The sequence below is a fragment of the Colletotrichum tamarilloi genome, assembly GCF_030869305.1.
Source record: "Colletotrichum tamarilloi strain Tom-12 chromosome Unknown Scaffold_28.1, whole genome shotgun sequence".
NCBI classification, from domain to species: domain Eukaryota; kingdom Fungi; phylum Ascomycota; class Sordariomycetes; order Glomerellales; family Glomerellaceae; genus Colletotrichum; species Colletotrichum tamarilloi.
In genome coordinates, this window is record NW_026849411.1 from 93,851 (window position 1) to 107,139 (window position 13,289).

General features: G+C 54.8%; 5 protein-coding genes across 5 annotated transcripts; 3 read left to right on the top strand and 2 right to left on the bottom strand.

The window, feature by feature from the left end:
• Positions 1-303: 303 nt before the first annotated feature.
• CTAM01_08188 (Snf7 family protein) lies at positions 304-1,816 on the top strand (the record flags this gene model as incomplete). Its single annotated transcript, XM_060524209.1, has 2 exons — positions 304-353; positions 436-1,816. 2 exons carry the CDS (start codon positions 304-306, stop codon positions 1,814-1,816), a joined length of 1,431 nt encoding a protein of 476 aa, XP_060381052.1.
• Positions 1,817-1,998: 182 nt separating this feature from the next.
• Positions 1,999-3,450, bottom strand: CTAM01_08189 (DNA repair protein rad18; the record flags this gene model as incomplete). Its single annotated transcript, XM_060524210.1, has 2 exons — positions 1,999-2,852; positions 2,919-3,450. The coding sequence occupies 2 exons, from the start codon at positions 3,448-3,450 to the stop codon at positions 1,999-2,001; spliced, it is 1,386 nt and encodes a 461-aa protein (XP_060381053.1).
• A 549-nt stretch (positions 3,451-3,999) lies between these two features.
• Positions 4,000-5,566, top strand: CTAM01_08190 (DNA polymerase subunit Cdc27; the record flags this gene model as incomplete). The annotated part of the gene is made up of 6 exons (XM_060524211.1): positions 4,000-4,053; positions 4,109-4,164; positions 4,223-4,428; positions 4,483-4,550; positions 4,602-5,340; positions 5,394-5,566. The coding sequence occupies 6 exons, from the start codon at positions 4,000-4,002 to the stop codon at positions 5,564-5,566; spliced, it is 1,296 nt and encodes a 431-aa protein (XP_060381054.1).
• Positions 5,567-6,202: 636 nt separating this feature from the next.
• Positions 6,203-8,060, top strand: CTAM01_08191 (uncharacterized protein; the record flags this gene model as incomplete). The annotated part of the gene is made up of 4 exons (XM_060524212.1): positions 6,203-6,339; positions 6,416-7,623; positions 7,674-7,841; positions 7,969-8,060. 4 exons carry the CDS (start codon positions 6,203-6,205, stop codon positions 8,058-8,060), a joined length of 1,605 nt encoding a protein of 534 aa, XP_060381055.1.
• A 2,185-nt stretch (positions 8,061-10,245) lies between these two features.
• Positions 10,246-13,225, bottom strand: CTAM01_08192 (MCM2/3/5 family protein; the record flags this gene model as incomplete). Its single annotated transcript, XM_060524213.1, has 3 exons — positions 10,246-10,383; positions 10,440-12,892; positions 12,937-13,225. The coding sequence occupies 3 exons, from the start codon at positions 13,223-13,225 to the stop codon at positions 10,246-10,248; spliced, it is 2,880 nt and encodes a 959-aa protein (XP_060381056.1).
• Between the last annotated feature and the right edge of the window lie 64 nt (positions 13,226-13,289).

The window sequence follows — 13,289 nt, forward strand, 5'->3', positions numbered from 1 at the left end:
GCTGAACCCACGCCGATAAGGCAGCTTCCCCCACTGTCCCGCCAAACCAACTGCTTCTCTCCTACTTCGTTTGAGCTTGATGGGGAGTTTCTAGGCCTTGCGGAGCACGACAGTCCTATTTTGAACCTATTCCTGATTGCCTTTTCTTTTGCTCGTTCGAAGTTTACTTTCTCCCCCTCGTCACTGGGACCTTTTGAGGAGATCCCCCCTCCAGCCGACCCGAGGTCGAAACGCAGCTACATTCGACATTCGACAGAACCTATTGTGAACTCTCTCGACAGACCCCGACGTCACTCGGCCAATATGGGAGAGCTCGCCGACTTTCTCGTCGAAAGAGACCAAAACTTTCGCAAGTTCGTGTTTCTCTCACTCACTCACTCATATCATCCCCCAAGCTCCGAGTCCAGCCGTATACTAATGCCTTTGCCTGCGCAGGGCCCGTTTGCCAGCTCTCTACTCCGACTTCCGCCCCCAACGAACCCTGAACCCAGATGGCTTCCAAGCCAACGTCAGCGCCTGGCGCCAAGCCCTCGCTCGCGCAGCGTGGGAAGGCCGCATCGCCTCGCAGCTCTCGGCGCCGAACCTGTTGGTAGTCAACGTCGACGAGCAGCTCGTGCGGTCCCTCGAGAGTAAACAGTTTGGCCGTCCGCTCGCGCTCGGCACCGTCGTCAGGGAGGCCGTCGCCGACAAGGACCTGTACCCGCTCGACGAGTTCACAAAGGCCAAGGAGAGCATCTATGCGGGTAAGACGTGGGCGCAGGTGCCGTGGAGCGTGGTCTCGTGGGCGGCGGGACAGTTGTTCGCAGGCAAGTCTACCTCGGGCGAGGATAGGGTTCCGCAGGGGCGGTTTGTGGTGTTGAGGAATGTCGAGGCGACGGCGAAGAGCCTTGCGGAGAGGGTTACCTCTGCGGATTCAAGGTTCGACAGGACGTATACGAAGACGCATTTCCAAAAGACATTTGCGGATGCGCTGGTGCAGGATCGGAGGTTATCCGAGACGGACGTGGATATCTTGCTGGTCTTCCTCTCACGGGACAAGGGGATCGTGGTCTACGACGGAAAGGTTGTCAGGATAAAGGGATCGAGCACGGACGAGGACGAGACGACGATAACCGAGGAAGACGCGGCCGTCTCGTCGCTAAAGGAACTCATCGCCGACATGAAGCAGCAGACGGCCCTCCTTACATCCCGCGTGGACGAGCTCGCGGCAACAGCCAAGGAAGCCGTCGTCAAAAAGAACAAGGTTGCCGCGCTGGCGGCGCTCAAGTCGAAAAAAATGACCGAAGCGTCGCTCGAGAAGCGCTTCGCGACGCTGAACCAGCTCGAGGACGTGGCGGCGAGGATACAAGAGGCGCGGGACAACGTCCAGCTCGTCAGCGTCATGGAGGCGAGCGCGGGCGCGCTCAAGGGGCTCAACGAGAAGGTCGGCGGCGCGGACCGGGTCGGGGACGTGGTGGACCGGTTGCGGGAGCAGATGGGCGAGGTGGACGAGGTGGGCAAGATTATCTCCGAGGCTGGTGCTGCGCCTGTGGTGGATGAGTTCGAGGTGGATGAGGAGCTTGAGGCTATGGAGCGCGAGGAGAGGGAGAAGGTTGAGGCGGCGGAGCGGAAGGAGAGGGAGGCGAGGGAGGAGAGGGAGGCTGAGGAGACGAGGAGGAGGCTTGAGGCCGAGATGGCGGATTTGAAGACGCCTGTTGCGGAGCCTGTTGAGAGGCAGGACGCCAAGTCGCCGACGGGGGAGACGGCGGAGAGTTTGGAGAGGATGGGGCTCGAGGAGAGGGAGAGAGAGCGGGAGAAGCCGATGCCTGCGCAGTGAAAGGGATGGCTGGCATCATATCACGTCGGGGTCTCATCACGCATTTGTATTCATGAACCATAGGGTTCAGATCACGGCGTTTCTTTGCTGGGTTTTGTATTGAAGCAAAGTCTGTATATCTCACAGTCGGCAGGGTATAGTAACGAAGAAAGCGCTATGTCATGCAATTACCACGCTGAATGTCACCGCGCCTCCTGACCGCTGGGTATCTGAGGCTCTGAAAAGCCGTCCTGTAGGTAATACGTCGATGCTGGGACCTGCGGTTTGAGTGCCGGATTGTCGACCTGCATCATGGATCCCGGGGGAGCTTCGTCTACGCCGCCTTCTCTGGAGGTATCTCTTGGTTGCTCTGTCAGATCAATCACCGCCGCGTCACTCCTCTCTGAATCCAGCTTGGGAGCACCAGTCTCTGCTGAGGCAGCTCCGCCATCTTCTGACTTTGGCGTAGCTGTCTCCTTTTCCTCTTCCTCGCTCTTCGGCTTGGCCTGCGCTCTGGACTTGCGCGCATTTGCGATTAGATCCTTAAACGAGGTATCATGCTTTGCCGCCCAGGCGACGCCGTCAAATTCTTTGTCCTTGACCGCGACGCCCGGCTTCACAAACATGGCTGCCTTGGAACCCTGCGTGCGCTCCCACACGTCGAGGTCATGCAGCAGCTCCGTCCTCCGCTTCGGTCGCGCCGAGTCGCAGTTTGCGTTCCACAGCGTCACCCATTCTTTATGTCTCTTTTCTAGTTGGACGCGCCCGCCTGTGACGGCGAGGCCGAGATCCGACATCTTTTTGCGCAGGGCGACGTCTTTGAGCATGGAGTAGGCGAGGGCGGGGAGGCGTTCGGGGGCCGGATGCGATCTGCTGGGGCCGGCGCCGCGGGCGGGTGTGTTTGGTGTCGGGGTACGGCTTGCGCTTGTGCGGGCTTGGGCTGTATGTTGTTGTGGGGGTGGTTTTGAGCCGTCGCAGGTGTCGAGGTGGCGGAAGACCTGGGCTTCCTTCATGCGGGTGCTACATATGGGGCATGGGACCAGACCATCCTCGGGAGCTGGGACCGATATGTGTTAGAAGGGTGGTCGAGTGAAGCGCTTGGTAAAGAAGGGCATTGGCTTACCGAAATCTGCGTCCTCTGACTCGTTGTCCTCCTGTACTTCCTCCATCTCGTCAACCTCATCGACCTCATGTACGGGCGCGGCGGCTGCCTGTCCAGATCTAGTCCTGCTGAGCCTCGCCGAACTCCTGAGGCGCTTGGTCTCTGGCTGCTGGTCGCCGCTTTCCTCAGCCATCCTCCTCTTGGCCACACTGCCGCTGGGTTCTCGCTGGTCATTCTGGCCCGCCGTCCTGGCAAAGTGTAGCGTATCCTTCCTGGCCTTGACAAACGAGTCGACAACCTCCTCGAGAGACCAATTACTCCTCAGCTTCAACTCTTGGTCCGAAGCCCGACAGAGAGGGCACTTGCCGTCGTTGGACAGGGCGCGACGGATGCAGAGGGAGCAAAAGGTATGGCAGCATGATGTGACCATTGGTGTCTTGAAGAAGTCCTTGCAGACCTGGCATCGTAAGGAGGCTTCGACTGCTGAGAGAGCGGGGAGGGGTGTAGAGAGCCAATCTGTTGAGTCTGGGACGTCCTCGAAGTTGTCTGCCATTATGGGCGACTGGACTGGGGGATTCGTGACAGAAGTCAAGCGTGAGTAAGTATCTGTACATTCGGCGGCGATCGGTACTCTCGAGGCACACGTCGCTTGGAAAAGACTTTGGGTGTCTGAGCTGGCGATTTGAGTAAAGACCTCGAGCAATAGTAACAAGGATGTCCAGAGGCAAAGGCTTCAGAGAACTTTTGGAGAGGATGGGAAAGTCGCGTCGAGTGGCGCGCTCATTGGGGAAGTGTCAGGGATTTGAAGACCGGGAGGTGTAGAATTAGTGGATAACGTCACCAATCGCACTCTCCTGAATGGCCCCAGCAGGGGGGTGTGCGCAGAAAATCAATTAAGAAGAAATAGTGGGGTCGCGTCTTTGTCTTTGGCCCGACGCGTCTTCTCAGAGCAAGTAGCTCCCTCACCACCTTGTACCTTCTTCACAGGGAATCATCGTGACAACTCCCTGCAAAAGGTGTCGCCTTGTTCTTTGACCAGCTTCAATCATTTCACATTGGGCCACTTTAAGTCTTATCGGGAGAACAATCAGACAACTGCACCATGGAGGAATACAAAAAGTATCTGGCTGACCAGATCCTGAGTGAGGAGAAAATTGTAAGCTACGACATTCCCATGATGGCCGTCAAACTGGTGCTCATAAATATCCCAGGTCACATATCGAAGCCTCAGCCGGGCACTCAAGGTTCATGTTAACACAGCAAAAGGGTCAGTTCAAGGAGCTTCATTCCACTGACTAGTGCAACAGCTGCTGACCTTTTGATAGAATGCTCTATGACTTCCACCGGTCACAGAATGGGATGCGCCCTGGCACAATCCATGCAACCTACCTGATCTATGGAACCCAACCAGCACAACAAAAGGTCCAAGATGATGGCGATGTTGAAATGGCCAGCTCGCCCCCTAATGTCGAAACTTCTGAAGATGTTGTCACCCACTCCATGTCTCTTGTCCCTGGCGACCTCCTGAAGGGTAATTAGAAGTTTATTATTTCCACTGTTTTCTCACATTACTGACCTTTCTTAGACACTCTGGCCACTTACGAAGAGGTGACCTCATTCCATATCTACAGTTTGGCGAGGCATCCTACCAGGGTAAGCCTTTGTTCTCCTCCGTGTAGTGACAACCATTGACCAGTGCCCCAGGACTTGCAACTTTTAGCAGACGTTCATCAGCAAATCAAGGAGCAGTCGACGAATGAGAGTGCACCCATGGCAGAGACATACGGTACCATCACCAACCCCAATGTCCGCAAACGCACCCGCCAAGGAAGAGGACCAGTACCTACACCTGCTGCTCCAGCACCGGCGGTCAAGCCTATCAAGAAGGAGGCAGCACCTCCCGCCGTCAAGCCCGCAGCCCTTGACTCCAAGGCAGAGGTACCTGTCAAGCAAGAGACCAAGACGCAAACCACAGAGACACCCACGTCCACGGCGGCAACGAAGAAGGGAGCGGCGCCACCAGCGTTGAAGAAGAGTGGCTCGTCTGGCATTTCGGGCATGTTTGCCAAAGCCGCAGCCAAGGCTGCAAGCAAGCCGAAAGAGGTCCCGAAACCGGCACCCGTCGAGACGCCCGCACTATCTGATGATGGCGAGGATGACGATGAAGACATTCCCGCCGCAAAGGCCCCTGCCAATTCTGGAAGAAAGTCACGAAAGGACCGCGAGGCTGAGCTAAAAATGATGATGGAAGAGAGCGAGGAAGAGGAAGAGCCCGAAGAGAAGGAGGAGGACGAGCCGATGGATGAGCCATTGGAGGAGGCTCCCGAGCCAGAAGCGAAACCTGAACCAGCGGAAGTCGTTTCTAGCACAGGCGACGGTCGTCGGCGTGGCAAGCGGAGAGTCATGAAGAAGAAGCAGATCATGGACGATCAGGGCTACCTTGGTAAGTTTGGCAATACTCCCTTAAGTTTCTCAAAGCTAACAACAGTCTACTAGTCACTATCCAGGAACCTGCTTGGGAAGAGTTCTCAGAAGACGAGGCACCCCCGCCGCCCGCAAAGTTGGCCAAGACTTCATCTGCGCCAAGTTCTGGAAGCCAAGCTGCGAAGCCGAAGAAGCCTGCTCCAAAGGGACAGGGCAACATCATGTCCTTCTTTGGCAAGAAATGAATGCCGGGGAAAGATTTTGGGGGCCCATGTCAAGAGGCTTGATGGAGACTTGGCATGAAAGAAAAAGGAGAGAAACGTTGTCTACAAGATAAGCTCTAGAGTTCCACAGTAAAGCAAGCTGTCACATGCAGATATCCGCGATTTGTCCAACGATTTTGTTACCAATGGATCTCCTATTGGCTGTAACTGCGGGCAATTACTGCCTCTAGATCACAGAGGTTGAAATAGCACTGGCGTGACTAGGAGAAACAGCGCCGGCCCGGGAGCGGCACGGACGCCGGAGGTCGCCCCGCGTCACCCCGCAGTGGGCCTGAGTCGTCAAGATGCGACGCTAAAATACGCAACCCCGGTCAGAGCTCCTGCAAGGGACCACAGTGACGCTGCGGCATCCCCCAAAAGACGCAGCGGACACCTGGCTGGCAGGGAGCTCGTCGTCCTATTTTCCGCGTCAACCCAACGCCGCACATTGCTTCGTAACACGATCGCTTTTTTGTTTCTGTTGCTGGACCCTGCCACGATCTCTCTGCACTGCGAAGGGTTTCCTCAGCGATTGATACCCATGCGGACATAGACTCAAATTTTGTTCTCTGTTCCCTCCCGTGCCTTTTCCTGCCAGGCAACATTGCTCTCGCAGCCATGTCCTTACGCACAGTATTTGACTTGCTGCTACCCCTGGGTCTGCTGGTCGGCCAGACCTACGCGGCGCAAGAACCTCTGACTGGCGAGGACCGCGAAGCATGTCCCAACTATGCGCAGTATTCCACATACCCCCAGTGAGTTTGCGACTCTGGCCTTGGCCGTTCCTCTTGAGACCACGAATCAATGCTGAGAATGTGTGTGTGTCGCCAGTAAACCCCTGAGCGAAGGCCCCCTTGGCCTGCCCTACCAACGACCCGATCCACGATGCCGTACTTTCCACTCCGATGCCATTGAGCAGGTCATCAAGGACGTCACATCCAGAATGAAGGACCCCGACCTGGCCAGACTATTCGAGAACGCGTTCCCTTCCACAACAGACACCACTGTCAAGTTCCATACCGATGGGACTGATACCAGATTCGTCGACCTCAAGGGCCGCAGCCTGCGCGACGAGGGCAAATGGGAGGGGCCGCAGTCCTTCATCATTACGGGCGACATCATTGCCGAGTGGCTGCGCGACAGCACGAACCAGCTCTCACCCTACCAGGCGCTGGCCAAGAAAGATCCCGCCATCTTCAAGCTGATCCTGGGCGCCATCAACACCCAGGCCGAGTACGTCATCGAGTCGCCGTACTGCAACGCCTTCCAGCCCCCTCCGATCGCGAACCTGCAGCCGAGCCACAACGGACAGGACGACACGGTGCACCCCATCTACGAGCCCTCGTTTGTGTTCGAGTGCAAGTACGAGCTGGATTCGCTGGCGCATTTCCTCGCGCTGGGCAACGACTTTTACGAGCACACCGAGTCCAAGGATTTCATGACGGGCAGGTGGTTCATGGCTCTCGAGACGGTGCTCAACGTACTCGAGGAGCAGTCCCGCTCCACGTTCGACCCGGAGACGGGCCGCTTTCAGAAGAACGAGTACACCTTCCAGCGCAAGACGGACGCGGGCACCGAGACGCTGAACCTCAAGGGCGTCGGTAACCCGCTGAACAACGGAACGGGTCTCGTGAGGTCTGCTTTCCGGCCCAGCGATGACGCTACGATCCTCGGCTTTTTTATTCCGGCGAACGCCATGATGGCCGTGGAGCTGAAGCGCACGTCCATATTCCTCAAGGCGGCCGGCAAGGACGTCCTCGCGCAGACGGTGGACAAGTGGAGCCAGACAATTGCTGACGGCGTGTGGAATAATGGTGTGGTCAAGCACGCCAAGTACGGAGACGTCTTTGCGTACGAGGTTGACGGGTACGGTTCGTCCATTCTCATGGATGATGCGAATTACCCGTCGCTGCTGGCGCTTCCTCTCATGGGATTCTTGCCTGCGGATGATCAGACGTACAAGAACACCAGGAAGATGCTTTTGGAGAAGACTGGCAACCCTTACTACCTCGAGGGTGCTGCCTTCCACGGAATCGGAGGTGAGTTTTTTCTTGATGCGTTGGAAGTGTTGAAACTTACAACATCCCAGGACCCCACATTGGGCTTTCCAACGCCTGGCCAATGAGTCTTTTGATCCAGGCGCAGACATCCGAGAATGACCAGGAAATCACCGAGTGTCTTGACTTTGTCCTGAACTCTGCTAAGCTCGGTTTGGTTCACGAAAGTGTTGATGTCGGACGTATTTCTGCTTATACCCGTAAGTCCCGTCGAGCCCGCTTTACCAACTATCATGCTAATCATAATACAGGAAGCTGGTTCGCATGTAGGATACTAGAATACCTGATTTTGACGACATTGTGAGCTGTGATGCTGACTTTTGATAGGGGCCAACGGCGTCTTTGCCGAGACGATTCTCGACCTGGCTAAGAGGAAGCCTCACTTGATCTTTACTGACGCGAAGCCGTATACCATCTAAATGTGGCATTGACTTTTAGGTATGGCGAGCTGGGTATATAGACGCGACGGTTAATCAGTTGGTCATGACATGGCATGACATGACATGACATGACGTGGGAGGTGGTGACTGGCATCTATGCTGCATCAATAGAGTTATATCCCTTTTCTAAAGATAGTTGCCAGATGATTGAAGACCCGAAGAACAAAGTAGCTGCAGCAAAGCAAGAAAAAAAAAACAAGACCAAGAGTCAGTTTCAACCCTTCTTACTCCAGCGAAGCTAAGCTTGGCCAAATAATGAGGTCTATTCTTGGCTCTCGTCTTTCCAGCAATGTTTAGTTTTTGAGCTGATGAGTACTCTGGACGGGATTGGGGACTCTATCCTACCCAGCCTGCACATTTTTATATATATTCCCAGGAGGTTTGTCGCGTGACGGACATGAATAAGACCAATTTAAATATATATATCTGATGCTTCTATGAAAAATGTCAGCCTCGCCCAAATCAATTGCCATTGCAGTTTAATCATTCTTCAGATAAGACTTCTGAACCAAAAGCGAAACCCGTGTATATCCTTCTTGCCGGCCATCATCTCTGTCATCAGTCCAAACCGCATTGCATTATGCTCCTAATGCCTCTCATCCACCCTCCCGCCTCCCGGCGATATAGAAGAGAGGTCTATAGCTAGGAGCGGTAAATGTTCCTCCAAGCTTATCGCTTGCGGGGGCCATATGAGCTCATTTGGCTCAGAAGAATCCTATTCGCGATATCTGTCGCAACTATGAGGTTTCAATATTGGAATACTGTAGGTGGGGAGTACAGTGTCCTGCTTAGTTCCTGCTAAAAACATCAATCCTATCTTCTTCCCCTCGCCGCCCATCGGAAATACGCTACGAATAAGGTAAGCTGAGGGGGCACAGCTAGGGATAGGAGGATATACTTCCAGAGTGTAGTCGTCAACTTATCATATACCCTTGAACTGCGCCAGGGGTTTTGAGGCCTTAGATGACTGCAGGGCAAGACGTTGCGAAGGTGGGAGCCGGGTCAAAAAATATATTCGTCTTCAGTGTGACGATTGTTTCTTGCCCCGGAATCGCTGCACTGGCAACTTCGGATCTGCATCTGCTGTTGGGTAGCTTTCGAGGTCGTAAGTGCCCACGTACCCGTGTTGCACGTCCCGACCGTCGGCTCTGCGGATATCTAGTATAAAAGAGTATTTGACGGTGAAATCAATGGACTGGCCTAGAAACGTGTTTGGTCTTGTCCTTTTCAATTGCTCGTTGTGAAGCTGGTTGTATCCGTACTTCGTGCTGGGGTGACCGTTCTTCCATGCCTGGTCATCAACCTGCTTCGTTTCAATAATTTATCAACACCATCTCCAAGACGGTGGCTCTTACCATCGAAGCTCATCGTCGTTAGAGTATACGTTGGAATACGCCGTCGATAGCCAAAGCTGGCGAGCGAGGGGCGTTGGTTCGGATATATGCTTTTGCACCATCGTCGTCGTCAAAGTACACCTAGAGTGGATTCCGTGTTCAAATTAACAAGTGACCCAACAGTGCTCGCTCGTGGCAGAGGAAAGGGAGTCGTCTCCCAGCCGGTGGATGAAGAATGGCGCTTGCAAGCCCAAGAACGTAACCTTGGACACGGGGAGCTTCTTATACTTTGAAGATTCAGCAGCATATGCTGATACTCCTGGTACCTTATACAGAAGTCTCTATGAACGGATTCTGAAACACTCCACAGCTTATCGGCACTCAAGTTGACGATGTGCCAAATCGATCTTAGCACACCAAATCAATGTTCCAAATACAGAGTGTGCCATTCTCAGATGCTTGGGTTCAATAACAATGTATCATTGTGGATGGTCCGCGTGTTATTGATCTGATCGACAATACGGATGTTGTCCGAACCTAGTGTCACACATATGAAGGCTTAAAGGTAGATGAGCATTGGACGATCATGAAGACCTCGTGATATTCGAAAGTTTCTTTCTACATCTATGTCCATCATCGACGAGCAAGGCCTACCTTACGTGGCCGAACGCCCCAACTCCCAAGCTTGACAAAACGAACCAAGCTCGACAACATTATCCCCTCCAAGGCTTCACATGAAAAAAGTCCAACATGTCGCAGACAATACTCTCAGCTTTTTGTTTTCTTTCTCATCAGAATCATTCACGGGCCCAGTCTACGCCGCCCTCGACTCAAAACTCCTCAACAGCGCAGTTGGGATGCAACACATAGACGATAGTCGCCGGCTCCACAGGGCCAGAAGAAGTGCCTTCGGCAGGTGCGTCGTCGTCTGCCAAGCCTTGGCCGCGGACAGCCATGAGAATGTTTTCCTGCAAGTCTGAGTTAGTTCTGATTCCCTGGACGTATACTCGGGGACACCACATACCTTGACCATCCTCTTGAGAACCTTCTTCGCCAATGCCTTCTCAGAGTCGTGCTCCTCGACGCTATTGAGCTCATCCTCCTTCTGCTCCAAGTACCACTCAACGAGCGCCTCGCCCTCGACGCCCTCGCCGTTCTCGGCCTCGGCTTCGTTGACATGCTCGACAATCAAGTTGACCATGCTCGAGTACTTCTCAAACGTGATGGTCTGCTTGACTCTGGCCGGTGCTGGCGTGCCCTCGGGTCTGTCGACGGCCATTTCATCATCGGCCGGCTGAGCAGCCGCTTCAGATGCCGCGCGGAGGAGAGCCGCACCTTGCTCGGGTGCCTCCTCGTCATCAACTTCCACATCGTCATGCTCAACAGAGATGATACTCTGCCTGAGTAGATCGAAGGCCTGGGCAACCATGTCGGGAGTAATTACACTCTCGCAGCTGCCCTTGGCGATGGCCTCGGATAAGCGAATCATACTCTCCAGCTGACGAACAGTGATACGGTACGAGTTCTTGCCAATGCCGCCTTGCGCGTCATCAGCGCGGAGCTCCTTGTACTTCTCAACGAGGAATTCCTTGGCCTCGGGAGAGAACTCGGGGCGGAAAGCGCGAGCGAAACGAATGAAACGCTGGATGGTCTCGGTGCTGTACTCGGGCTCGATGGCTTCATCGCGAAGCTGGTGGATTCCGACAATGTGCTCGGCAAGATGTCGGTCAATGGTCTCGTTACACTCATCAAGGACGACGAAGAAGAGATCAAAACGAGACATGATGGGAGCGCTCATGTTGATGTTGGCGCGAAGGGTCGTCTTCCTGTTGTATCGACCGCCAACAGGGTTAGCGGCGGCGAGGATAGAGGTGCGGGCGTTGAGGGTGGCCTGGATACCAGCCTTGGCGATAGAAATTGTCTGCTGCTCCATGGCTTCGTGGATGGCAACTTGGTCGGCGATGTCCATCTTGTCGAACTCGTCAATGGCGCAAATACCATTGTCTGCCAGCATCAGAGCACCAGCCTCAATCGTGAAGTCTCCAGTCTCTTCATCCTTGACCACAGCGGCCGTCAAACCAGCAGCGGAAGAAGCCTTACCACTGGTGTAGACCGCGCGGGGTGCAAAGCCACAAACGTATTTGAGAAACTGAGACTTGGATGTGGAAGGGTCACCGACAATGCAGATGTTGATGTCACCTCTCAGCTCCATGCCCTCGGCGGTGGTCTTGTGCACACCAGACAAAAGCTGAAGCAGGATACCCTTCTTGATCGTGTTATGGCCGTATACAGTAGGCGCTATGGAAGCAACCAACCGATCGAGAAGGTTCTTCTCGCTTACGAGCTGACGCAGCTCTTCAATCTCGGCAGGGTTCCAGCCAGCGACGATCGCAGCTTGGATGTCATCCACTGATTCCGAGGTGTCGTTGCCGTTATTTTGTGTCAGGGAGCTGATAGCATCTGCAACCTGCCCGCTCGCCGTCTGGCCCAGATTTGAGGTGTCGGGAGTGACCATACACGCCAGGAAGGCCATGCGGTAGGTCAGATCGCGAACACCCAGCGCCTTGAGACCAGTGACTCCAGAACCGCCCGCATCAGTACCGGCAGCACGGTTGTCGTCGCGAATGGTGCTTGGCCTCAAGCCGGGCAGGCCCATTTGGCTGACATCCGGCACGACGATGAGCGCACCGGTGAAGATGCACTTCTCTCCTGCCTTGGCCCGATCCACAATCTCTCCGCGCAAGATGACGTCCATTGTTCTCGGCATGCTTCCTGTGGGAATCTCTGAGCTATTTTCTTGGATTCGCACCTTCTGCCAGTCGACAAACGTGCTGTGACGGATATCGAGCTGCCAGGCTTGACGGTTCTGGCAAGTCATGTTGGGGCACTGGGTGGGTTCGGTGTATCTGAAAGTCTGCTCGACGTTGGGAACGACCGTTCTGCAAGCCTCGCAAACAAATGTGCCGAGTGAAAGCTCAGGGCGGACTTCTGACGTTCGCGTCACCGTGCCGGAGATGGAGAGCAGCTGGCCAATGTTGGTCGACCTAAGACTGCGCACTCTTGAGATGAGGGGCATGTTGTAGAAGGCGATGGTGAAGAGCTTGTCTGTCTGCTGGTTGGCCGTCTTTTCACCCATATCCGTCTGGCTCGCAGAACCAAGTTGGCTTGCGGTTGAGTTGGTCGGGTTGCTTGAGGATGTCGGCTGCCTGTGTTCGCGGAAGTACTGCGGCTCATACTTGGCGATCATGTTGTGTAGCGCGGCCGTGAGGAAAGGAAGGAATCGGTAGTAACCGCGCATGATACCATCACCCAGCTCTCCATTGGTAAATGTGGTCAGGTGCTTGAAGTCGACGTAGAATGTTGAGAGCTGATATGTCCTCATGCCGTGGATCTGGGCGACATAGTACTTGTCTGTCGTGGCAGCGCTGGATGTCGGCGGGGCAGAAGAGCTCGGCTCTTCTACGAACCTACAAAGCCCTGTGGTTAGAACAATTGCCTAATAGGGCCAAGACAAAATGGACCATCAACTTGCGTTTCAATGAAGGTCTCAAAGTGGTCCTGGACCATGAGACCAATTCTGTCCTCCACGCGGGGAATGTTTGCAGCATCTGGTATCCTTGATCCGCGGGGGACTTGGTCATCGGCGAAGCCCTCGGCCTCATCATCGCTTTGGGCGCCCATGCTCTCGGAGGGCGGCGCCCGTGGTCTGCCGCCGACGGATGAGGATGGCATAAAGGAGCGCTTAGGGGTAGCAGCCGAACGGGACGGGGCGTCCGACATTAGGAGGCCGGCGTCGCTGGAGGGAGCCATGATTAATATCGTATCTGTTGCGACTGTAAAGTATTGTCGTTTGGGGAGTCGCAAGTCGACAATG